Here is a 24,671-nt window from a genome sequence, read left to right as displayed (position 1 = left end):
GGTGCCACATTTATCAAACACTGACCAACAGTCTCCATGAAAATGAAATTCTCATGCATGCCTGGACAAATTAAAAAATCTAACAGATTTTGTGCTCCGATTTGTTACAGTGAATGAGACATTAATTTGCTCAAACCACAACTTTCTCTAATAGCACTAAATAGAGTATTCTAAATTCTTCAGTGTTTATACTGATAAAATTCTGAACTCTGAGTCACATGTTACATAACTTCTTAAACAACTGGATAATATCAGATTTTGGAGACAAAAATGAAACAAAATACTCTTACTTCGCTCATGTTCATTCACTAAAGCACTACGAAGAAAGTTTTTCTCAAGGCAGAAAATGTCTGTAGCGAACTCTGCAGATAACGGCGCATACTGACAACAGCCTCATAGCACATCCACTCCCTCATGAGGATTGCTGCCAACACACAATTTGAAAACAGTGAAGGTCATAAACATTAGAAGGAGAAATGACTTACACTCTCCTTCATGCAGCCACTGTGTGGCACAAATAGCAATTAGATATTCCACCATAAAAATCTTTGACCACCTATTCAGTGATGTAAAGAATTTAATAGATAATAAAATTAACTTCAAACAGAAACAGGAACCATGCATTCTTGACAACTTTCACTACTCCACACAAACATTTCTGTACGTGTAATAATATAATATGATGTAATACAGGGTGTGTGTGTGTGTGTGTGTGTGTGTGTGTGTGTGTGCGCGCGTGTGTGTGTGTGCGCGCGCACACGCACATGGGTGGGTGCACATACTTGGTAGGGATAGAAATGGGAAGGGAGGGAGGGAGGGAGGGAGGGAGGAAGGGGAGTGGGAAGGGGGGTGGGAGGAGAAGTGGGAGAGAGAGAGAGAGAGAGAGAGAGAGAGAGAGAGAGAGAGAGAGAGAGAGGCTGGGCACAGTTAAGTACAAATCATTGAATGTGCACTGCTAGCCATTAAATTAGTACACCAAGAAGTTGTGACAGCAAAAGATGGACAATTGGCAACAACATTATTAATTTCTGAGGAATGTCATTCTCAACTATGGACAAACATCTCACATACTTTCAACACATTATTTGAATGATTTTTATTGAAATGGGCGGTAGTTTACAGTTTTATTTAATAAGAAATGCTGCATGTTTTCTCAGATTGTATAAGTGCGTTCTTGTATTTAAAATGTTTATTAAAAGCAGTTTTTCACGGGTTTACTGTTTTATTTAATAAGAAGTGCTGTATGTTGTCTCGAGTCCTCGTTTCCTGAGACTAGTATGACCTGCCCCCCCCCCCCCCCCCCTCCCCAGTTCAGATTCTGGGTACGCCCTTGTGTAGTAGTACTAAATTACAAATACAAGAACAGATTTTTTATCTGGGTTATTTTCTTTAATGAGAAGGATGGCATTCTTTTTTTACATCAACAACTTTTAACGTTGGGAGGTTATAGGTACTGACTGCCATTCGAATATAGTTGTCCAAGTGTACCTCGGTTAATCTATTTCTGTACTTGTTTTTAAATTTCAAACTAGAAAAAGAAAGCTCACAGATATACTGAGCTGAACATTTCCTTCACTTAAAGAACAACCTGGACTAAAAGTGGAATTTTTCTTTAGGAACAAGAGGTCTAATATTTTCAGAGCTTTAAAAAAGTGAATTTAAAGATAAACTATTTTGAAAATCAATCAGTTCCAACTCCACTGCAGCACTGTCTTCTTGAAAATCAAAATGTTCCATGGCTAGCAGAGAACTCTTCAGCATCTGTCTCTATAAAGGCAAATTGATGCTTTTGATAATTTGGAAGCATTTGTTGAATTCACTTCTTAAATCTGAAAGAATTTGCTGTAGGAAGGAGGTGTTGAAGAGACCTATTTTTCACGGGTTTCTTCCAAACACTCAATGTGTTGGTATTCATCTTGGATGAGATTTTTTCCCCACAGTTCCACCTTTTTTGAGAATAAAGCAACATCTGAAACTTTCCCACCAATTTCTTTACCTCTACCTTCAAGCTACAAGTTAAGGATATATGACTTTTCAGGGATGTCTGTGAGAAAATCAAAATCCTGCTATCAAACCAGGTCCTCTAGTTCATGGAATGATTTGCCTCACTCTTTCAAAAATTTTACTGAGGCAAGCACGACCTCTTTAAAAAATATAAACTCTTCCTATATTAAAACGCTGAACTTCCGTATGAAGCAAAAAATCACTGTACTGGCAAACCAGTTTATCAGTCGGTGCTCTGAACAAAAATCTCTGAATTGCTTATACTCTCAACTTTGTTCACTACTTTTATGACTGTTTTCATTGCACTGCATTGCACTTCAATATTTTCTACACAGCGACTGCTGGTGTTTTACACAATGGTAAGACAGAAATTTAAGAAAGCTGTGGTCTTTATGACACAAGGCTTTGAATCCCTTCTTACTGCCTACCATTGCAAGAGCTCTATCAGCTGTTTTCCCAACCAACTTCTTTAGAGGAATATTTCCAGAGCTGATAATATCATTAAATGCTAAAACATTTCCTGTCCTGTTACTGGTATAATGTTGACCAGTTCCGCTCTTATTTCAAAACCAACAAAAGCAATTTTTGCAAAAACAGCCAACTGCATTGTATGAACTGTATCAGTCAGTTTGTCAAGCTGTAGAGGAAAATAGCTGCCATGATCAAAGTCCTTTTTAAATTGTGAAGTAAGATGAGAACTCATAACCTCAAACATCCTCATTATTGTACTTACAGGAAGCTGTACAGAGTTAATAACAGACATTATCTCACTTTTATTTTTGAAATTATCACTTAATAGATCTGTAGCTTCTAAAAATTCAGTTTCAATTAATTCACTCTCTTCATAAGTTTTCTTGCTTTATTGCTTGAACACACCATCATTTCAACAAACCTAGCTTAGCATCAATGCATACATCAAACTATCCATGTTAGCAAATGTCTCATACACACAAAAAACATAACATGCACAACTTCAATTGTATACAATTAACTATGAGGCTGACGATGTAGTATTCTTGAGTAACAATGGCAGTTGCAGGAGTGAAAGAACGAGTTGTTGTCATGAGTGGGACATGAGCTCAGTGGAGCAGTCCACATTAGCCAATCTGAACATCACTGTGATCTAGTGAAAATGTCCCTGCTCACAACTGAAGTTTTGGTGATCACTGCCTTTGCCTCTTTTGCCAAATCAAGGAACCCCTGGTTCTGAAATCTACCAACTCCCTACTGCAATTTGGTACAAAGAATGTTTCAATTGAAAAAAAGAAAAGAAAAGAAAAATAATACTTACTGATTAAAACATCGATACGAGCACCTTAATTTACCAGTGAAGGCATCCCACATATGAACTGGATTGTCTTTACTTGTGCTCACCAGGCTGGAATCAGAGTATGTCATGCAAACACTTAAAATACAAGCATACACTGAAATATATATATGAAATAAGTAAAGATGTGATGGCAAAATATGGAGAACTGGTAACAACAGTATAAATTTCTGTAAAAATGTGGACTTCAACTGTGGATAAGCAGCCCGTAAGTCTACAGATGTGTTCAAAAGATATCCAATATTATGATATTACTTTGTTTTCTCAGCTTCCAAATTGTGCACTGTTGCTTTTCTTCATTTATTTCTTATTAGATGTGAAATAAAAATAATTATGCCTCTGAATGTGATATATGCTGCCTATTCATATTATGTGGAAAATACTATGACAATTTTTGTAGAAAACATTTCGCATATTTAGCACTGAACATGCAAGTCAGATGGCTAATTACATGTTTCTTGAACCGTGCAAAATTTTTATTGAAATGATATGTAGTCAATCATCTCACAGACATTGTGCATTTTTGTGTGTCCAGGATTATTCCAAAAGATCTAGACAGTTTCAAGTGATCGTAAAAAATGTCTGTATTGAGCTAAGATATTATATGCTTATATTTATAGAAACATCAACTTAAAAAGTTTGGTTATGTTTAAAACTGCTCAATGTGCGAATCATTAGTTATATGGCACACGTCCAGTCTATAGTCCAATTCAGCCCACATTTAGCACGAAGTGCACACGACAATGGCAATCAAAACAGCACTGATAGTTCCTTGTAAGTCAGCAATGTTATCGGGGGTGTGGGGACTTTTTTTTTCTTTTTTAAATAGTGTCTTTCACATAAGCCCACAAGTGCAGTAGCTCAGTATCTGAGGACTCAAAAACATTGTTGGGAAACTACAATGTGCAACGGTCATGTTGGCAAATGAAATTATCACTGTCCTCTCACAACTGCAGCATAAGACACAGCTAAAGCATGCCCCACTGAGTGTGTCCATTGATTGTCACCTGTGTAACAAAGAAGAAGTGTTGATACACTTTTTGCCCTGACAAAGTACAGAACACATTAAGTTTTGGGGATCTACAGACATGTTCTACAACACTATTGTAATTCTTTGCTCCCCAGATTCGTACATCGTGCCAGTTTACAGCACCTTTCAGCTGAAAGGCAGTCTTAGCTGAAGATCAACCTGCAAGTGATATTGCCATCCATTAAGTGCTGCAGATCAATGTAAAACTGTTTCCGCAAACATTTGTCGCCATACATAATGGCTTTTAGCAACGGAATCCAATACTGTTTCCTTTGAAGGTGGTTTCTCAGCACTCTCCAAATAGGTGGTTGTGGAATTCCTAGCTCTCAGCTGCCACAAGAAGCTGATTTTTTGTGGAATTGTGAAAAATTACTTCCCTGATCCATTCATCTGTTCCTCAGAAGTCAATGGCAGCCCACTGCTTTGCCTTCACACACATCTTGTTTCCTTGAACTTCTGTACCTAACCATAAGGGGATTTTCTGGCAGGTGGAACAATGTTAAATGTGGCCCTGAATTTCCAACAAACTGTGCTTGCAGACCCACTCATGCATCATGCAAAAAACCTTCTCCACTGTTATGGCAGCCATGTTGCTGGCGATCACTCTCACAAAAAGAACTTCTTGAGTTGCTGTTTCCATACATATAATCATTTAATACCTTACCTCAATACAACTATTTTTGTCAGTCAGTTTAAACTGTCTACATCATTTTTATTAACCCTGTATAAAGGTACATATATACCACAAGCCATTGTACAGTGCGTGGTGGAGGATATACTGAACTGATATTATCAATTTTCTTTCCTATTTGATTTGCATTCTGAGTAAGGAAAAAATGACTGTAAATACTTTAATGTCTCTTAACTTATTCTCATGACCCTTACATGACATTTACATTGGTGGCAGCATAACTGACACAGTCTTCTTCGAATAAACATTCTCTAAATTTACCCAACAGGTTTTGCAAGAAATATATCATCTTTCTTCCAAGAATTCCCATCTAAGCTCCCTGACCACTTCTGTTAACACTTTTATATGGGCTACACAGCCCTGTTACAATCTTAACAGTGTGTCTCCAAATTTTTTAGGTGTCTGTTGTCATACCTATTTGATAAGGACTCCAAAATTTGTTTTGTCATACACTGCTTTTTACCAGAACACTTCTGACAATCTGTCTTTCATTCCACTTCCCTAATACTGATTTTGTATGATAGTTCCATTTCATATCACTAAGAAGTGATATGAAAGCATCCACAATGCTTATACAATGTGACATGTCCAAGGTGTTCATCAATAATCTTATAATGAGATATTATGTGATTCTTTCTCTTTTTTTGTATGCATTACCTTGCATTTATCAACATTTAAAGAGAGCTGTCTTTCACTGCACCAAGTGCAAATTTTGTCCAAGTCTTTCTGCAATTCTTCACAATCATCCAACAATTATACTTTCCTGTACACAACAGCATCATCATCAACCAATCTTATAGTGCTGTCGAACCTATCTCATAAATTATTTATGTATACTGAATACATTAGAGCACCTATTATGTTTCGTTGGGCACATCCAATGTTACTTTCCAACCATAAGTCTATCAGGTGCCGGTGCCATTTTTGCTTTAAGCAGTGTTAATTGATTTTCAGCAACAGTGGTGCTAATATCGATATCTCTTATTTGTGATTTTGTGCAGCATCCAAACATTGACACAGAAGTATCCTCATTTATAACTACATTTTTAAATGTGGAATTTTAAATTTCTGCTGTATGTCTACATTCAGCGTCACCACCAGATGGATACACGAAAGAAAGATTGGAAGGTTTAGATTTGCTGATTGACATTATATATGACCTGAATGTTCTACGATTTTCTAATAAACGTTCTCCAGGACCCAACCGTGTGTAAATTATTGTAGGCTTCATGCACAACCCTTCTTACAGATGCACAAGTTTGCTATCAGCATCCCTGCAGTCTCTATTGTATCAAGAGTGCAGTAGTCTGTTTTTGCAATATTCTATGAATAGTGCCATTAAAACAAGGCAGGCCATTGCAGTCTTATTACTTTACCTAGAACATATTTACCCAGTACACAGTTTATAACATTTTTCAGCTTTAAGCACAACTGTTCTTTGTTTGCCAGATCTGAACGAAATGTTCTTAGTTCATCCATTACATAAGTTGGTAATCATTCTCCAGCAGTTTGACCAAACACAAGTAGATTACTAAATAGCACAGTTTCATTACTCATGTTGCAAAAGAAACACAACTTTAACAATAAAGTAAACATCTGGTATTAAATATATAATGTTTAAATAAGTATGCAACTGCAGAATATAAGTTGTCCAGAAGAAATGATACACAAAGAAAAGAAAAATCAAATCTGTAAATTTGGTGACAGGAATAACTACAATTTTATATTTGCAGCAAATAACGCCTATAAGACCTTCAAAAGAACAGTTTGAATTAAAGACAGGTGCACAAAACACAAGTAAAATATTCTGTACTTTTTCATTTGTGATATTTGTCAGTGTAGGGGAACCTTACATACCTATTCTCTAAAAGCTGTAGTGTAAAGATGGTAAAGCTTTCAAAAAAGCAAGATGAGAAATGGAAAGGTAAACAACTTATAATAAAAAAAATTAAAGTTGGAACAAGGACAATATGCAAGAAAAACGCAGGAGGTAAAGGCAAAAGGAAAACAAGCACTTCAACAAAATGGAACAGCCTAATTTGACAGGTCACTGGAGGAAAAAAGTTTAGTGTTGAAAAGATAACAGAAGAGGCAGCAAAGGGTAAACTAAACAGGCACATATACATCAGGGGCAAAGGCATAAGAACAGAAAAGTAGAAGTGAGTAGGGGTGTTAGAGAAAAAGCAGATATATCAGAGAAAACATCAACAAAAATGGGAATATAAATTGTTCAAAATGAGTATTGCACCATCAGCATATCTATGAATGTGTGTCAGATTAAACTGAAAGGAGTCAGGGACTGATTCAATAAACCTTATGAAACTTTAACATAAATAATGAAAGACTTACAATGAAATCAAAAAATTAAAACTGAGTTTGAAAGTGATCATCTGTGAAATCAAAATTTTCTTCTGGGTAGCATTCAATGCCACTTTGCTACACCTCATGCATTTTAACATAGTCAGATAGTCCTTGACATGCTCTCAACAAGGTGGTCGGGATGTTACTGCACAATGACGCCCCACTTATTGCACAATGACGCCCCACTCTTTGATGGTAAACCTCCTGTGGTCATTAACATGTGAGGAAGTTTTCTTTGATTATACAATGTAAGACTCAACTGGTCCCAAATATGCTCAATCAGGTTAACGTCAATTGATAGCAATGACCATTCAATTTGGTCATCTCCTGCCTCCTGGAGGAAGGTTGCCACAAGCTGGGCTCAGTATGCTCTTGCTGTATCATCCTGAAATACAAACCCACTGCCAAAAAAGTTGAGTGTAGTATTAACCAGAAGGTTGGAGAATCCTGTCCCAATACTGTACAGCCCTCAGAATTACTCTTAGTAATAATTACAGGTGTCTGACATCATCAATAAATTATGCCACTACATACATGATTAAACTGTCTCCCTGCTGAACTGATGGGTTTTTATCCCCTAGATGTTCATTGATACCTGGCTGTCTCCATACCAGTCTGTGATGGTCATCAGATGTCAGACAACTTCTGCACTTGTCAATGAAGAGAAATCGATACCATTCATATAGTTTGTTCCCCTGCCCATCGTCTTTATGCACTATGGTGCTGCGACATTTGTATTTTGTTTGAAATGGACATCTACAAGTCAAGTTGATTCTATGGAGATGATTGCAAGTGTCTGGGTTAACATTGCTCTCCCTGTTGCCGCCAAAAGGAAACGCACAGTTCTGCTGCATTTTTCTTGGGTTACCCGCAAGCCAAATTCGTAGCTACAGACCATCAGCTATTGTTGCTGATCACAGACAGCCACTATGAGGCATATTTTCAATATTTTGTACTTCTCACTAGTGGCTGAATGTTCTAATGGCATTTTTGTTGTGTACACCAATTCAATGGCAGCTTCTCATGCTGAAACCCTCCATTTCTGCAAAGTAACAATGCGCACATGATCTCAGCTGAAGTGATACTGCAAGGCATGCCCACAGCCTGAACACTTTATACAAGCCACAGTGTCCCATTCATGACTTGACAATAGTGCATTCTACTCAATGACACTGAGAGTGTAGGTTTACCTTTATCGCCACTACACAAATAGGCTGCACATATAGGGATTTTCTGTGGTCAAAATAACATTAAGAATGAAGTTTCCAATCACAAAAACACAAATTACGTAAGTCACAACACTGAGAAATAAAGAGAGCTTAGGGAGAAGATAAATGAAGAATTTAATGAAGAATTAAGATTTTTTTGAGTGTGTGTGTGTGTGTGTGTGTGTGTGTGTGTGTGTGTGTGTGTGTGTGTGTGTGTGTGTGTGTGTGTGTGGGTGGGTGGGGGGGGGGGGGGTGTTTACATAAGTGTATCTTTACTTCTCACTCTGCCCTTATCATCTCTGCACTGCAGTTGGCACAGTGCTTACCAAAGTACCATTCCTGACCTACTTCTCAGGATGTCTTGTAAGTGCACCGTCTTTTCACCTTATTCAGTAATTGAATATTTAAGTGGTGTACTTGCACTAGTAATCTGAACTGAGGCACTGTTGTCAGAGTTGAGCTTTGCTGCCAGCATGGGCTGGAGTTATGCAACATGTGCCAGGGTCCATGCCTGTAGCAAGATGGTATGGTATTGTAATCTAAATCACGTTACATGGTACACCATAATGTTTCTGCTAATGTTACAAGTAATTTGACTTAAGTTGTTGTTGTTGTAATCCCCCCCCCTCAGCGTGTATATGAAGCCGAACATGGATACCAGCCGACTATTCACCTAATTGGATGTGGGAAACTGCCCAAAAACCACATCCAGGCTGATCAGGTCACCTGCCTTCATCATAAATTTGGAAAGTGGATTTGATCTGGGGCAGGTTCACCTCCCTGAATCCTGAAAGAGGTGTGTTAAAGTGCTCAGCTGGCCCAGTATGTAAAGGATTTCTCAGAAATTATGCAAGTGTACTTCTGAGCTTGTGGGATGTTATCTGAAACTCATCTCTCAATCTACGTCATTCACACCTTTCAGGTACGGGTTTTGCAGCGTGGGTGATTGTAGCCTATGTACAACCAAAAGGTAAGCAACTGATGTAAACTGTACCATGTTCAGTGTGGACAGTAGCAAATATACAACTGCACCATGCACCTTTTATTTTGTTATGATCCATGTAGAGATAAAGGCAACATGGTGGAATATTCCACAAAAACAACACCGATACACAATGACGGGCTCTCACGGCCTCCACTCTTCATCTACTCTTGTCCTTACTACAGGTAGGTCCCTCTAATCTTCGAGTCTGGCCTAGCATTTTAGCTTTCCTTGAGCAATTCCTCTCCTCTCCCCAAGAAAGGAACTATCTGTTCCAAAAGCTTGGAAGTGTTTGACCTGTAATTTTATATGTATCTGTCAGTAATAGTACATATTTTACTTTGTGAAGTGACATACTGGCCAGCCAGTCTGTCTCATAATCTACTTAATCTTTTTTGAGCAGAGTGAACAAACATTCAGAAGTGTGTGAAAGGTAAAGATATGCAAGATGACACAGAAAGAAGGCACCTTTTGAAACACCCAATAAAAATAGAAAAAAATCCATCAAAAAAATTTGTGCTGGCAGCAACTGAACCACAACAAACTGCCTTTTAAGAGACAGTAATCCAAATAATCAGTGTTTGAAAATTACATCTCGTACTTGGCATCCTCCTTTGCACATGCTTTCTTCCCATCCGCTCTTGATGATCCTCACTGACCAGTGCAACATCTCAGCTCAGATAACACAAATTTGATCTTGAATTCTTTGTTGCAACTCATCCAGTGTCCCTGGCTGAGTCTCGTAGCCCCGCAACAACAAATCACTAACAGACAAATCCGATGATCTTGGGGGTCAGGAAATGTCACCGAATCTTGAGATGACATGGTTACCGAACAATTTTCGGACAGCTGCCACTGATTGCCTTGCATTGTGCAATGGCAAACCATCCTGCTGAAACCAGGTTTTGCGAAATTGAGGAATATCGTTCAATGCAGGTGCAACAAAAGATTTCAATATCTCAACATACTGATCCAAAGTTACAGTCACTGTGATCTACTTTTCAGTTTTGAAAAAGTAATGTCCGATGACCCCTTGTGATGAAACTACACATCGTACTGTCATCCTGCTGACAAGGAGAGGGTATTCATAAACTTCAGTAGGGTTGCCATCTGTCCAGCAACAGTAGTTCTGCTTACTCAAATGACTTACATAACCTGTGAGATGAAAATGATCCTCATCTGTCATCCACAGCTTGTTCAGAAATCAATTGGCCTTATTCACGCTTGTCATAATTTGATGACAGAATTCTATCTACAACTGACAATCATTCTCCTCCAGTTGTTGCATGATCTGTAGTTTTCACATATGAAATTTTAAATCATAATGGAGAACATGGTGAACACACTCTCAGGACACTCTGCCTGCAGCAACTTGCTCACAAACTGAATTCTGTGGGCTCCAAAAGACTGAAACACATACAGCTTCAACATTCTGTGAAGCATGAGCACTTCTTGGATGTCCCATCATTTTGTTTTTTAGAGCAGATCTACACTCTTCAAAAAATTTTATCCCAAGTTTTCATCATGTGTTTCAAGGGGACTCTACCATGAGCCCAAAGGCTGAGAACCCTCTCTGCACACTCTCAAACTATCATTGTTTTTGTAAAACATTTTTACACAGTACAAGGCGACTAATAATGGATGACAAATATCAGATGAAGGCACAGAAAGGAATTGTTACACTGCAAGTGGGAGACAGAGAACTTTGGACTGGTACACCGCACGCACAGGGATTGCTCTAGTGAAAACCACAGATTTAAGACACAATTTTACTCTGCCAGAAATATTTTAAGGAACTGTTACCTCCAAGGAAGTTAGACTCAACAGTAAGAAGAGCGAAAGTGAAAACATCTTGATCTAGGATGTACCTTAGTGCATAAAAGAAGTTACCAATTGTGTGAAGTTAAGCTTTTGGCTTACGTTTTTATGCAGAGAAAAAACACATTTTCACAGTGTCATATACTAGAAAAACTCATGTAACTCCTTTCTTAATTTGTGTTTTATGTCCTTAAGACAAGAGAGCATAACCATTTTACCAACATTGTAGTATGTTAGAAAAAGTGAAACACAAAAAATTTGCGTCCCTAAGAGATGAGTGGTTACTGTGAAAAGTTAAAAGTGTTTAGCACTATCATGAAACAGACTCAGTGAGACATCTCAACAATTTCTGAAGCATATATTATCACTTCTCAATGAGCAACCTCCCTGCAGAAACATTTGGGAAAGAGCTATACTTGCTACAGTATTTCTTCAAAATGAATCACAAACATGTTCACTGAGCAAGATGGCACAGTGATAATGGCCCTAACTCTCATTTGTTAGGATCAAGTTAATCCAGACTTAGATTCCTTGTGGTTTCACTAAATCACTCAAGGTAAATGTCAAAATAGTTCTTATCAAGTGGACACAGCCAATTTCAATCCCCATCCTTGAGCAATGCAAGCTTGTGCTCCACCACTAATGGCTTAGATGTAGATGGAGAACTAAATTGTTTTTTGCTTCCATCTCTAAACACGTTCAATAAGACATGTATTGAAGGAGCATGCTGCACATACAAATCAAGTTATACAATCAATCTGTCAATAACTGAACTCAACAGGAACAATTATTGTTCTCCATAAACAATTATGAATCCTATAGATAGATGCTGTACTCATATGTTTCCAAGCTGACAAAGAACACTTTCAGGTGACATAGACGTCTGCACTCCCACCTATGCTGGCTCCTGCTCATACCTTGCATCTAAAACCATGATAATGGAATGTTTCACATGCATATATTCAGTTATTTTGCATTTAAAATTCTCTCCAGATGCCAGGTTTTGCATGTCAAGCTTGACACATTTGGGAACAAAACAAAACTGGTTCTTTCAGTTTATTCCATTGCAAAGATCCTCCATATACAGACACTGAGTACTATAGTGTTGTGTTCTAAGTGGGATGCATGCCATATGCATGAAAACACTGCAGACACACTTTGGTTAATATTTTTCATTCTGTTGTTATTTGCAAGTTTCCCTGTAGCTGAGTCATTCTGTCATGGGCTGCGAGCAATGTTAATAATGGTTTCTGGTTGTAATTACTCACAATTTATACCCTAATCATCTTTAAAAATGTCTAATTGTTTGGAAGCAAGTCCACAAACTGTTACGCCATGTTGAACTGAAATGTTTTCTATCTCATCAACGACTTACCAAACCATAGGTTCCAGTACACCACATGGCCAAGACACTGCACTAACTTTCCTCAATACACCGAAGAGCCAAAGAAACCGCACGTGGCATGGACTCTACTTATGTCTGAAGTAATGCTGGAGGGAACTGACTCCTTTAATCCTTCAGGGCTGTCCATAAATCTGTAAGAGTAAGAGGGGATGGAGATCTCTTCTGAACAGCATGTTGCAAGGCATCCCAGATATGATCAATAATGTTCATGTCCAGGGAGTTTGGTGGCCAGCAGAAGTCTTTAAACTCAGAAGAGTGTTCCTGGAACCACTCTGTAGCAATTTTGGACATGTTGGGTGTCGCATTGTCCTGCTGGAATTGCCAAAGTCTGCTGGAAAGCACAATGGACATGAATGGATGCAGGTAACCAGATAGGTAATCACCTATCAGAATCGTATCTAGACGGATCAGGGGTCCCACATCACTCCAACTGCATGGCCCCACACCATTACAGAGCCTCCACCAGCTTGAACAGTCCCCTGCTGATATGCAGGGTCCACAGATTCATGAGATTGTCTCTGTACCTGTACACATCTATCCACTCAATATAATTTGAAACGAGACTCATCTGACCAGGCAACACGTTTCCAGTAATCAACAGTCCAATGTCGGGGTTGACAGACGCAGGCGAGGCCTAAGGCTTTGTGTTGTGCAGTCATCGTGGGTACACGAGTGGGCCTTTGGCTCCAAAAGCCCAAATCGATGATGTTTCATTGAATGGTTCGCACAGTGACACTTGCTGATGGCTCAGCAATGAAATCTGCAGCAATTTACATCTACATCGATACTCTGCAAATCACATTTAAGTGCCTGGCAGAGGGTTCATTGAACCACCTTCACAATTCTCTATTATTCCAATCTGGTATAGTGCGGGGAAAGAATGAACATCTATATCTTTCCGTACGAGCTCTGATTTCCCTTATTTTGTCGTGGTGATCATTCCTCCCTATGTAGATCGGTGTCAACAAAATATTTTCACATTTGGAGGAGAAAGTTGGTGATTTAAATTTCGTGAGAAGATTCCGTCGCAATGAAAAAAGCCTTTCTTTTCATGATTTCCAGCCCAAATCCTGCATCATTTCTGTGACACTCTCTCCCACATTTCGCGTTAATACATAACGTGCTGCCTTTCTCTGAACTTTTTCGATGTAGTCCATCAGTCCTATCTGGTAAGGATCCCACACTGCGCAGCAGTATTCTAAAAGAGGACGGACAAGCATAGTGTAGGCAGTCTCCTTAGTAGGTCTGTTACATTTTCTAAGTGTCCTGCCAATAAAACACAGCCTTTGGTTAGACTTCCCCACAACATTTTCTGTGTGTTCTTTCCAATTTAAGTTGTTCGTAATTGTAATACCTAGGTATTTAGTTGAGTTTACGGCTTTTAGATTAGACTGATTTATCGTGTAACCAAAGTTTAACGAGTTCCTTTTAGCACTCATGTGGATGACCTCACACTTTTCGTTATTTAAGGTCAAATGACACTTTTCGCACCATTCAGATATTTTTTTAAAAATCGTTCTGCAGTTTGTTTTGACCTTCTGATGACTTTATTAGTCGATAAACGACAGCGTTATCTGCAAACAACTGAAGACGGCTGCTCAGATTGTCTCCCAAATCATTTGTATAGATAAGGAACAGCAAAGTGCCTATAACACTACCTTGGGGAACGCATGAAATCACTTCTGTTTTACTCGATGACTTTCCATCAGTTACTATTAACTGTGACCTCTCTGACAGGAAATCGCAAATCCAGACACATAACTGAGATGATATTCCATAAGCACGCAATTTCACTACGAGCCGCTTGTGTGGTACAATGTCAAAAGCCTTCTGAAAATCCAGGAACATGGAATCGATCTGAAATCCCTTGTCAATAGCACTTCATGTGAATAAAGAGCTAGCTGTGTTTCACAGGAACGATGTTTTCTACACCCATGTTGACTGTGTGCCAATAGACCGCTTCCTTCGAGGTAATTCATAATGTTCGAACACAATGTATGTTATAAAATCCTGCTGCATATTGACGTTAACGATATGGGCCTGTAATTTAGTGGATTACTCCTACTACCTTTCTTGAATATTGGTGTGACCTGTGTAACTTTCCAGTCTTTGAGTACGGATCTTTCATCGAGCGAACAATTGTATATGATTGTTAAGTATGGAGTTAATGTATCAGCATACTCGGAAAGGAACCTAATTGGTGTACAGTCTGGACCAGAAGACTTGCTTTTATTAAGTGATTTGAGTTGTTTCACTACTCCAAGGATATTTACTTCTACGCTACTTATGTTGGCAGCTGTTCTCGATTCGAATTCCGGAATATTTAGCAATGTGCAGGAGAGTGCACTTATGTCATGATGAACAATTCTCTTCAGTCGTGGTTGGTCCCATTCTTGCATGGTCGTTTTCCAGCCGCAGTGATGTCAGAGATTTCAAGGTTTACCTGATTCCTGATATTCACGATAAACCCATGAAATGGTCGTACGGGGAAAATCCCCACTTCATTGCTACCTCGGAGATGTTATGTTCCATCATTTGTGCACCAACTATAACACCACATTCAAACTCACTTAAATCTTGATAACATGCCATTGTAGCAGCAGTAACTGATCTAACAACTGTGCCAGAATCTTGTTATCTTATATAGGCATTGCTGACCACAGCGCCGTATTCTGCCTGTTTACACATCTCTGTATTTGAATACACGCACCTATACCAGTTTCTTTGGCACTTCAGTGTACATAGTTAATTATTTAGATGTATTGTGTATCATAGCTATGACGTCACAGTATAATGTGGAAGCCGTCATTTTACAATTACTTATACTATCATCAAATATTATTACCTCTTGGAGCTGCAAGGTTTGAGCAAATGCATTAAAGAATGCATAACCTACCACAATACATGTAGGACAGATGTAGAGTGGGATGTCTCAATGCAGAGAAATACCGGGTGTGTGAAGTAAGTGGGAGTGGCAATAGCAGAACCATCAGAAGTTGCAGATCTCGATATACAAGCACATCAGACACATGAATATGGGAGTTTTGGAGGCCCCTGTCAATCTATTCATCACAAGATTAATATGGGGGGGGGGAGGGAGGGAGGCCGTTAACATTAGTTTGTGCAGTCTTGTCTAGAATTATGGTGAGTATAACTTTCTCGAATATTTTATGACAGTTTGTTTTCCCAAGGACATGTCTTATTAAAATAATCTCTCACTTACGTAAATAATAACACCACGTACATTTGACTACGAACGTTCACACTGGCAAGAACTTCTTATCTTTTTCCATCAAAACTGACCTTTCATCACCATATTAAAGTGTATTCAGATACTGCAGATGGGACGGAAATTGAAAAACAAGGTGATGAAGACATGATATACTGATGGAAGATTAATGACGATACGACTGCAGGGTAGTTTGAAAAACATGGTATTAATACACTTATACATGCCAACGAGACAGCACAGAGAATGTGGAAGAATATTAAGACAAGATTCAAGAAGTTATCACAAAGGAAAATATTAATGCCTGAATTATCACTATGGGGAACTGGTATGTAATTGTGGATGAAGGAAGAGATGAAGATACAGTAGGGAAATTTGGAGTAGGGATAAGAAATGAGAGAGGTGAATGGCTAACTACAGTGTATTTTGCACAGAAACCTCACTAGAGGTGGGTAACTTCTTATTTGAAAATCACAAAAGAAGACTTTTGTCATTCATGGATCTCAAATTTGAATAGAGAAAGATGTTTGTTAGACTACATCCTGACACAGAGAAGAATGTCAAGTCAAATACCTTTCAGCTGTCTACATTTCCAAATTATTATTTTATTGGGATATCAATTTCAGCCATATATCCTGACATCTTCAGGCCCCCTGACCAACGTGTAGTAGGATTCCCACCTTTGGTCCAGTCAAAATAGGGGCCAGCATTCAAAGAATGTTATCTGTACATTTCTACTTTAGACAACGACTACTTCAAACATCGCCTGCCGACTCTTGCGAAGTGATGTTTGAAGTGATTGTTGTCTCAATTAGAAATCTACGAATCCAGTGTTTGAATGCTGGCCCCTATTTTAATTGAACCAAAGGTGGGAATCTTTCTACACATCAGTCAGTGGGCCTGAAGATGGTATAACATATTTCTGAAACTGGTAGCCCAATAAAACAACAATTTGGAAACTTAGACAGCTGAAATGAGTTTGATTTGACATTCTGTATTGAACACCCAAAGCCCTGCAACCATTTGTGAAAAGATGGACATATAGAGACTTGACACACAGAAGTTTTAAGAACTATCTGAAAATACCAAAGCTTACCAATTACAACCTCATAGTGAGAGATACAAGTGAAGTTGAAGAAAGTATGGAGAGGTAAAGTTAAGAAAGATTAAACTTGGAGACACTCAAGGAGGTAGGTATGGCTCCACAGTCAGAGGAAAGATTATTGGAAAAATGGGAAAGTGGTAGAGTGGAAGAATATGTAACTGACAAATTGATAAAAATGAGGTAAGGACTCATGAACTTTGGCAAAGAAGTATTAGGAATTAGTGTGTCCAAGAGTATCAGGAAAGAATGGATAATGGAAAACATGTTGAAAAAGATAGAAGAAAGCAGAAAGTGGAAAAATGTCAAAAATGAAGATGGTAAAAAGGGCTATGGGAAACTGAATAATGAAGTAAAAAGAGAACATGATGAAGCAAGAGAAAGATGGAAGAAAGAAAAATGTGAGGAAATACATAAAATGGAAGGAGGGAGGGAGGGGGAGGGGGACGGGGGAGGGAGAGAGTGAGAGAGAGTGTGAATGAGAGAGAGAGGAGAGAGAGAGAGAGAGAGAAGAGGGGGGGGAGGGAGTACGAAATCATGTACAGATTGGCTAGTGTGATATTTTTTGAAGTTAAAAGAAGGAAGACTAATATGGTAATAGAGAGAGCGGATGGCAAAGCCAAAGAACCAAAGGAGGTTTTGGGCAGATGGCAGGAATATATAGCATGTCTGTATATCAAATGAAATCCAGGTTGACAAGGAGGAATATGTGCCAGAAGACAGAAAGAGTACAGCACCTTGGAAGCAGAGGTACAAAAGGCACTGAAGGAGATGAAGAATTGTAAGGCATGTGGAACTGAAAACTTACCAGAAGAAGTGTTGAAGAGTTTGGGAAACAGGAGAGGAATAGGACAAAGGGGAATGACCTGACAACTTTCTTACAGTGGTAATGATACCAACAGAGAAAAGAGAAATACCAAAATATGTGAAGATCATTGTACTATCAGCCCAGTTTCTCATACAGCTAAAGTATTGTTGATAGTGCTGAATAGAAGGCTGTTTGGCAAGTTAGGCACATGGATTGGGGAGAAACAGTTTGCATTTAGAGGAAGAAACATAGGGAAGAAATATATTTAGAAAGATAGAGAAATTTAAGCTTTTTTTTAATTATTATTATTTTGGAAATCTTCCTACAGAGCTCAGCGGAACAAGCTGGTGTATATTTTGAAAAGGAAAGGTGTAAACCGAAAGGTGAAATGACTGGTACAGAATCTATATTTACAACAAAAAGTAAGAATAATGATTGGAAATTAAATGCTAGAAGGAAGCAGCACCAGAAAGGACATTAGACAAGGTTATTGCCTCTCCCCTTTGTTGTTCATCTTATACCTGGGAGAAATTATTATGAAGTGCTTAGATGGAAAAAGAGAACTTATTTGTGGAAGCAAAATAGAATGTATAAGGTTTGCTGATGACATGGTATTAGAGGCAGGAAGTGAATGAACTGTAAATAAAATGCTGAAATATCTTAATAAAGCTTGTTTGGGGTATTGGATGAGAATCAATACAGCAAAAACAAAGAGTATGGTGATCAGCAAAGAAAGGAGACTGGCAAATATTAAGATAGCAAAACTTATTATTAGTATGAGCATTTAAATATCTTGATCACTAAAACTTGAAATATCATCAGGAAGTGAAAACTCTCATTGCTATAGCAAAGAAGGCATTCAAGAGAAAGAGGAGATTAATATGTGGCAAACTGGATACAAGTCTCCAGGAAAGGCTTGGCAATTGTTTTGTTTGGAGTTTGGACATGGGACAGGAACAAGGACAGTGAGATGAGAGGATGAAAAAGGTTACAAGTATTTGAGGCATATATGTGGAGTAGAAGGAGAGAATAAGCTGGAGCGAGTAACAAAAGAGTGTTGGAAAGGGTTGGTAAAAGGAGAAGACTGCTCCAAGTTATAAATGAGTGCTTGTTAACAGGTGCTTTGGAACAACTAGTCTGGGGGAGGAGTTGAAAGAAAGGAGGAGATGCAAGATCATAGATGACATAAAGGAAAGTGGAAATTATGCAGACCTGAGGAGGATTGCAAAAGACAGGAGTGCTAGGAGAGTTACCAGGTGAAAAACTGTCTTTGGGCAGGACACTAATAATTTTGAAGGTAGTACAAAAAGGTTAAATAGGTAAAATAAGGGAAAGGCAACCACTCGCCTGTAGTAGATCAACACATGGAGCAGGGTAAGGAATAACAGAAAACAGCATTCTCACTAGCTTCCAAGCACTAACTCATTTTCCAGAAACAATGCACACATTCACACATACAACCTCACAGGCACATAGACACCCAATTAAGAGTTCCCGTAGGATAATTTGCTGGAGGGAGTGGCGGGAGAGGGGGGGGGGGGGGGGGGTACACCTGCTGGTATGGCATAATTTTAATATTTTGGAAGAACAGTGACTTGTAAGGGGCCATAAAATTTTTTTGGATCTGACCATATTGAAAATGTGTAATAATGACTTTTAAATCTTTTTGTATGAATATCAAGAGCTCAGATGGCAACCCAGTTCTATGCAAAGAAGGGAAGGCAGAAAGGTGGAAGGAGTATATAGAGGGTTTATACAAGGGCGATGTACTTGAGGACAATATTATGGAAATGGAAGAGGATGTAGATGAAGATGAAGATGGAATGGGAGATAAGATACTGCGTGAAGAGTTTGACAGAGCACTGAAAGACCTGAGTCGAAACAAGGCCCCGGGAGTAGACAACATTCCATTAGAACTACTGATGGCCTTGGGAGAGTCAGTCATGACAAAACTCTACCATCTGGTGATCAAGATGTATGAGACAGGCGAAATACCCACAGACTTCAAGAAGAATATAATAATTCCAATCCCAAAGAAAGCAGGTGTTGACAGACGTGAAAATTACCGAACTATCAGTTCAATAAGTCACAGCTGTAAAATACTAATGCGAATTCTTTACAGACGAATGGAAAAACTGGTAGAAGCGGACCTCGGGGAAGATCAGTTTGGATTCCGTAGAAATGTTGGAACACATGAGGCAATACTAACCTTACGACTTATCTTAGAAGAAAGATTAAGAAAAGGCAAACCTACGTTTCTAGCATTTGTAGACTTAGAGAAAGCTTTTGACAACATTAACTGGAATACTCTCTTTCAAATTCTGAAGGTGGCAGGGGTAAAATACAGGGAGCGAAAGGCTATTTACAATTTGTACAGAAACCAGATGGCAGTTATAAGAGTCCAGGGGCATGAAAGGGAAGCAGTGGTTGGGAAGGGAGTAAGACAGGGTTGTAGCCTCTCCCCGATGTTATTCAATCTGTATATTGAGCAAGCAGTAAAGGAAACAAAAGAAAAATTCGGAGTAGGTATTAAAATTCATGGAGAAAAAGTAAAAACTTTGAGGTTCGCCGATTACATTGTAATTCTGTCAGAGACAGAAAAGGACTTGGAAGAGCAGTTGAACGGAATGGACAGTGTCTTGAAAGGAGGATATAAGATGAACATCAACAAAAGCGAAACGAGGATAATGGAATGTAGTCAAATTAAATCGGGTGATGCTGAGGGGATTAGATTAGGAAATGAGACACTTAAAGTAGTAAAGGAGTTTTGCTATTTAGGGAGTAAAATAACTGATGATGGTTGAAGTAGAGAGGATATAAAATGTAGACTGGCAATGGCAAGGAAATCATTTCTGAAGAAGAGAAATTTGTTAACATCGAGTATAGATTTAAGTGTCAGGAAGTCGTTTCTGAAAGTATTTGTATGGAGTGTAGCCATGTATGGAAGTGAAACATGGACGATAACCAGTTTGGACAAGAAGAGAATAGAAGCTTTCGAAATGTGGTGCTACAGAAGAATGCTGAAGATAAGGTGGGTAGATCACGTAACTAATGAGGAGGTATTGAATAGGATTGGGGAGAAGAGAAGTTTGTGGCACAACTTGACTAGAAGAAGGGATCGGTTGGTAGGACATGTCCTGAGGCATCAAAGGAGCACAAATTTAGCATTGGAGGGCAGCGTAGAGGGTAAAAATCGTAGAGGGAGACCAAGAGATCAATACACTAAGCAGATACAGAAGGATGTAGGTTGCAGTAGGTACTGGGAAATGAAGAAGCTTGCACCGGATAGAGTAGCATGGAGAGCTGCATCAAACCAGTCTCAGGACTGAAGACCACAACAACAACAACAACAAATCTTTTCTTGAAGGGTAAACACCTAAATATACCTTTTTTTTTTTTCTTTTCCTTGAGAGCTAGGAGGGGGCGGGGAGGGGCATGGTCCCCCCTTACCCATAGATATAGATGTCCTGGCACCCAAATACACACTCCTGTGGCATAAGCAAGACTAATTATTGATACTCCATTATTGAAAGCAGCTGACTGAGGTGGGAAGGGGGTACGGAAGGATGCAAGGGGGAAGGGTTGTGGGAATGTGGCAGCTCTCTGGAGAGATGACTTCGCAGCCGCATGACAAGACAAAAAAAGCACAGTGTGTACAATACAAAGAGATGTAGGACAAAGGAGACGAGGATGGGGAACAGGGGGGAGGGGGGAGTGGCGGGGAGGGGGAGGGGGGGGGGTCGGACAGGAGGTGGGTGGGAAAGGAGAGATGTGAAGGTAAAGAAGAGGGGGAGAGGTGAGGGAGAGAGAGGGGAGAGGGTTGAAAAGGGGGGAGATGAGAGGGAGAAAACCCACATGGAGGAAGAGTTGTTGGAGAAGGCAGTTCTTGATCTGGATGGAAGAGGAGTGGTATGGACAAATGGGGGGAGGGGGGGGGGGGGGGGCAAGGTAAGGCAATGGGAACATGTTAGTGGAAATTTAGGCCCACGTTATTGTGAGAGCACAAGATATGTTGTAGATAGAATTCCCATCTGCATAGTTCAGAAGAAACTTGTGCTGTAAGGGAGTATCCAAACAGCCCTTGTAGCAAAGCAGCAGTTTAAGTCATTTGTGTTGTGGAGGACAAGTGTTCGGCAACTGGATAGTCAAGTTTACAGTTTGCCATAGTTCGGTGGTGTTCATTCATGCGAGCAGTCAGACGGTACTTGTCCTGCCCAGAAAGATTGCTATACGGCAATAACAGCACAGCTGAAACATGACATGGCTGCTTCCACACCTGTCCTACTTTTTATTGGGTGGGAAATGCCTGTGACTGGGCTATGGTAGGAGATAGAGGGTTGGTGTATGGGCTGACTCCAAAGAAATGACCCAAGGGGCGCAGGATTGGGAGCAGGAATGGAATACGGATGGACAGGATCTTCTTTAGGTTGGACTGGCAGCGGAACAATGCTTTTGGAGATGTGGGTAGGATTTTGGATAGGATATCCCTCATCTCAGAGCACAATGCAAGGTAATAGAGGCCCTAGTGAAGGATGTGATTAAGCCTTTCGAGGTCATGGTGATACTGGGTGATAGAGGAGTGCTGGTCGATGGCTAGTTAACAGGTTTATTGGTATCAGACGAGCAGATGGCTCAGGGGGACTTGTTTATGGATGAGCAGGATAGGATATTGTCTGTTAGTAAAGGCTCGATAAGGTTGGGTCGGCTGTATGGAAGAGACTTTTTTAGATACTGTTGGTGGTTGGAGCGTTTCATATGGTTAGACCAATTTATGGAGTCACCACAGGGGTGACAGACATCTAGGAAGGTGGCTCGATGCACTGAGAAGGACCAGGTGAAGCAGATTTGGGGATAGGTGTTGAGATTATGGAAGAAAGGGAATAGGTTGCGCTTGCGATGAGTCCAGATAACGAAAATGTCATCAATGAATCTGAAACAGACAAGAGGTTTTACATGATGACTGGTTAGGATCAATTCCTCCAGATGGTCTCTTCCTTACAGCCTCAGCATGCATGAATGCCGCATCTGCAGTGGAAAGTTGGACTTGGTAAAATATACTGATAACCTCACCAGAGCCTTAGCTCATCCATAACAAGTCTCCCGCGCCATATGCTCATCTGACACTAGAAAACAAGCCACTTACTAGCACTCCTCTGATCACCCAGTATCACCGTGGCCTTGAAAAGCTCAATCACATTCTCTACTATCTCACGTCATGTCCAGAGATGCAAGAACTACCAACACCCCCCAAAATAGTGTTACACCACCCATTCAGCAACAGAATATCCTTGCCCATCCCTATTCCAGTCCTACCCCCAATCCTGCACTCCATGGTTTGTTCCCTTGTATCTGGCCCAGGTGCAAGACTTGTTCCATAAACCAAGGTTTCCCGAACTTTTCTTCTTATGGACCATTTTGAGAAGCCTGGTATTTTGATAGAACAGCTTGTTTATTTTGAAGCTTAATGAAATTCAACAAAATTTTAAAAAAAGAGAAAAATATGTTTTCTTTGATAATTTTAAATCACAACTAAAACATCAAAATCACGATAAAATTTTTAATAAATAAGAAAAGAATCTAATTATTTATTTCAAATGTATTTAATAATAATTTTATTTTGTCCCTTAATAGATAACAACAATGAGGAATAAAGTTTTCATTGGCTTGGGTGATTTTAGGTCCTTAAATTACAGATCTTGATATCAGATGCAACAGTAGAAAGTTGAATTCTAATATCTGGTATGGCGTCAAGCCTGCTCCTAAACACTGTCTTCATTGCAGTGTAATTAAAAAATCCTGCTCGACATAAATACAGTGGTAAATGGAAGTAAAATAATAATAGCTTGTTTTGATAAACTTGAATATTCTTCTGACAAATTCACCTAGAAGTTACATAATGATTGTTCTTTTTTGCTTTTATTTTAAAACAGAGTCACTTATTAAGTCAATTCGTTTTTCATACTCTCTTGCACTTAAGCCTGCTGGCTTAGCTGTTATGAACAATGGATTTTGAATGCAGGAATTATCCTCACTAGCTATTGCAGGAGAATTTTTTTCCAATTCGTGGAATTGCTCTTTAATAGCTAAGAAACTTCATCTATTTTAAAATTGTTTTCAGTTAAACATCATAAAAAGTGTGAAAGCAATTAAAAGTGTTTTCTTGACCTGAAGGAGTCCAAAACTCTAATTTTATCTCAAAATATGCAATTTTGTCTCTTCTATTAAAAACTGTGACATTCTTTCTACATCCACATGTACATACATACTCCACAAACCACAGTTTGGTGCATGACGGAAGGTATCTTGTACCATTACTAGTTGCTTCCTCTCCTGTTCCACTCACAAATAACAAGGGAAAAATTTCTCATGTCTTATCTTCATTGTCCTTATGTAAACATGGCAGAAGAAATGCTCTGCGGTTAGCCTCAAATGCTGGTTTTCAAATTTGCACAATAGTGCCTTGCACGATGAGCATCGTCTTCCTTCTAGGGATTCCCACTGTGTTCACGACGCATCTCCATAATACTTGTGTACTGATCGAACCTACCAATAATAAATCTAGCAGCCCACCTCTCAACTGCTTCAATGTCCTCCTTTAATATGAACTGCTGGGAATCCCAAACACTCAAACAGTACTCAAGAATGGGTCCACAATCACGTTCTATGAGCCATCTCCTTTATGGATGAGCTACACAGTCCCAAAATT

At 39.2% G+C, this 24,671-nt stretch overlaps 1 protein-coding gene across 3 annotated transcripts in view; it reads right to left on the bottom strand.

Annotated features, from left to right (window-relative positions):
- The window catches only part of LOC126457837 (telomerase Cajal body protein 1), a 102,789-nt gene that overhangs the window by 62,028 nt on the left and 16,090 nt on the right, over positions 1 to 24,671 (bottom strand). For all 3 annotated transcript variants that reach the window (XM_050094470.1, XM_050094471.1, XM_050094472.1), the window contains exon 3: positions 3,296 to 3,382. In XM_050094470.1, coding sequence (XP_049950427.1) covers positions 3,296 to 3,382 — 87 coding nt within the window. The remainder of the gene's footprint in view (positions 1 to 3,295; positions 3,383 to 24,671) is intronic.

The sequence above is a fragment of the Schistocerca serialis genome, chromosome 2, assembly GCF_023864345.2.
Source record: "Schistocerca serialis cubense isolate TAMUIC-IGC-003099 chromosome 2, iqSchSeri2.2, whole genome shotgun sequence".
Taxonomy (NCBI): Eukaryota; Metazoa; Arthropoda; class Insecta; order Orthoptera; family Acrididae; genus Schistocerca; species Schistocerca serialis.
Note: the sequence above shows the minus strand (reverse complement) of the source record. Positions and strands in the feature narration are given on the sequence as shown.